The 3,019-nt window shown below is 36.0% G+C and overlaps 1 protein-coding gene across 1 annotated transcript; it reads right to left on the bottom strand.

The window, feature by feature from the left end:
• Window positions 1-264: 264 nt before the first annotated feature.
• LOC140866066 (serine carboxypeptidase-like 50) lies at window positions 265-1,775 on the bottom strand. Its single transcript, XM_073270935.1, has one exon. The coding sequence runs from the start codon at window positions 1,736-1,738 to the stop codon at window positions 383-385; it is 1,356 nt and encodes a 451-aa protein (XP_073127036.1). The 5' UTR covers window positions 1,739-1,775; the 3' UTR covers window positions 265-382.
• Window positions 1,776-3,019: the final 1,244 nt, after the last annotated feature.

Here is a 3,019-nt window from a genome sequence, read left to right as displayed (position 1 = left end):
GAAATCATGGATTTTGAGTTTGAATCCGACACAAAGGAAGTGCTTGAAAAACATGGTGATGAACATAAAAAATTAGAAGTTTAGACTTGATATCTATTTAATATATTTTGAAAATATGTTGAAGATATTTAAATATCATGTATGAAAACTTGATATTTATTAATATCTATATTATTATTAATATTAAAATTTTATAAGAATTTCATACCAAAACTGAAAAAACATAAAGACATAAAAATTATATTTTATAGTAAAACTCAAGAATATAAAAGGTATTTATTATTTAGGTTTTAAAAAAAACCGCCTAGACGACCAGGGCGGGGAGCGCTTATTAGAACATTGCTAATCTACTAATGTTACAGCAAGATAATTGCGTTGAATCTCAAATAACTGTTTTGAAACCATTCCTTTGGGAGTTGTTTGCAGCAAACAATCCCTTCTCCAGAACCCAATCTTCAATCATAACTCGAGAATTAACGGACTGATCAGTTGGCACAAGATGTCCTGCATTCAACACCACCACATGGCTAAGGCTCTCCCATTTCTGCACATACCCAGCCAACTTCCCTCCCACACTCCAAATCCTCCTCTCTGCCTCTAAAAACTCGTCGATCCCTTCCCAGTCCATCTTCTTAACCCAAGCCAACGTCGACACCACGCCATCCCTCAAGTCACATTGCCCTTGATACAACAAAACTTTAGTACTGCTCTTCACCAAATATTCGACCATATATCTCACGCTCTTCATCACATCCTCCTGCAATACATTCCCCACTACATCGCTGCATGTCTCGAATACGATGGATTCCTTCGCTCCTAACGCCTTTTTCACCTCCACATTGTTCAAGAACGTGGCAACTACATCATCTTGGTAAGGGATCAGCCTCCTAAAATCATACAAAGTAGCTAATCCAGTAATATTTTCCAGTGCGCCTAACACCCTAGTCCTTGCATACGTTGCTTCACTCCAATCACCACTTTTTACAAATCCAATAGCCTCCAATTGAAGTTTCTCCAAAAGGGATTTTTCCTTGTCATTAATCAAGCCTAAATTATAAGTATGCACAGCATGAGTTGCCACTTGAATCTCTGGATCAGTCAATCCATTCCCAATGGCAACACCGGCCAAATTCACTCTACTTCCACTAGGTAAAAGGGCATTCTTTTTCAGTGTGTAGTAACCAAGCGCTGGAAGATACTTCCCCGCATAACTCTCACCAGTAATGTAAATTGGCCTAGATCTAAAAGACTGGTCCAAGGCAACAAATTTCTGGATTGCTTTGAAAAGGTGCTCTGCTACACCATATTGATTTATGGGTATTTCTTCAATCGAATCAGCAATGCTGAATCCTGTTCCTATGGGATTATCAAGAAAAAGGAGGCCAAAGATTTTGTTCCAAGAACCTGGATTGGGATCCAGTGAAAGCTGCTGATTCACAAGCCACGGGCCAAGCTCATAAAAGTTGCCTATCATGGATGAGCATCCAGGCCCACCTTGAAGCCAAATGAGGATCGGAATCTGGGAGAGTGGCGTGTTGTTGTAGGGATTTTGAGCTTCATAGAATGTGTAGAAAATTGCTGAGCTGGTGGAGGAGTTTACTGATAAATAGCCGGATTTTGTGGGGAGGGCTTCTTTGGGAAGGGAAGCGGTGTAGGACGGTGGTGGTGAAGCGATGGAGTGTCGGAGGACTGCGGCGAGGACGAGGAGGAGGAGGAATATTGACGGTGGAGATACCATTTTTTTTTTTTTATTATTATTATATTTTCTCCCTTTTTTTTTAAGCCTTGTTTCGGTGAGTGATAGTGGCGCTTTAGGCTGTATACTTTTCCATCATCTTGGCCTGCAAAAATTGTCTTAGTTCGGTTGGTCTAAGAATATAATATAACTAACACTATGTTACATCATTTTGGCGGGCTAATAGCATTTCGCCCCTTGTGAAACTTCTATATAGCTCAAAAATGTTTATAAAAAATAATTAGCTATAAAGTTTTTCATCTTTCAAATAATTAGCTAAAAAATTATTGCTTTGAAAATTGTAGTTGCACGCGCTTGGAATGCAATTTGTCATATTTTTTGGACTTTTTATTCCTCAAATGACAAAAATACCCTCAAGTCTAAGAGTATATTATTTATTATAAGGTTTTTTCTTGGACCTTGATCCAACTATTTAAATGTGATTTTTGAATTTTATTATTTTAATTTTTTTTATATTTTATGAAGTTGAAAAATACCATTAATTGAAATAGTTAATTTACGGACTTGTTTACCAAACATGTTTTTTTATGAGTGAATTGTCCTAAAATCTCTAATACCCTTCCTACCTTTATTATAACTTCCTAGGCAAAAGATTCTTTACTATAACTCCCTAGGACCACCAAACTTGAATATTTTAATATTTAATTCTTGTGCTGGATTTATGCTAATCTATGCTTGAAATCTATAGGTTCTATGCTTAACTTGTAAAGGTTTTATGCTTGAATCTGGAGATTTTGTGCTCATTTGCAGTATAAAGAATTATGCGGAAAAATGGTATCAGAGCTTTAGGTTAATTATTCAGACATAATATTATTCGTTAATTCATGCTTTTCTTTGTTGAGGAGAAGATTTTACAAAAAGATGACTTCAAACGAAGGTTTGAATCAAGAGGATTTTATTCATACGAAATCCTATAAACAAGTTAATCTATTCACAATAGATTACTTACAACAGGTTGCGACTAATGCTCTCAAATTTGAAAAGATAAAGAAAAATGATTTCTAACTCTAAATTTTTAGAAATTACCCCAGATTCCTCTAAACTCTCCGGAGATCTTAGAGAAATTCAAAAGATGGTACAATATTACAGCAATCAGTTGTATGAAATACCTCGGCAAATTGAAGAAATCCTTAAGAAACAAGAAGAAATTCTTGGAACTCTAAAGGATCTTCAAAATAAAATCATAAACCTAGAACATACTTCTGGTTCTAGAAAAGGAAATACGGGAGGAAGGTTACCACTCTCGTTTGGTACCGAACCTTT

This window comes from Henckelia pumila, chromosome 4 (assembly GCF_033568475.1).
Source record: "Henckelia pumila isolate YLH828 chromosome 4, ASM3356847v2, whole genome shotgun sequence".
NCBI classification, from domain to species: Eukaryota; Viridiplantae; Streptophyta; class Magnoliopsida; order Lamiales; family Gesneriaceae; genus Henckelia; species Henckelia pumila.
This window is presented reverse-complemented; position numbering and strand designations above follow the sequence as displayed.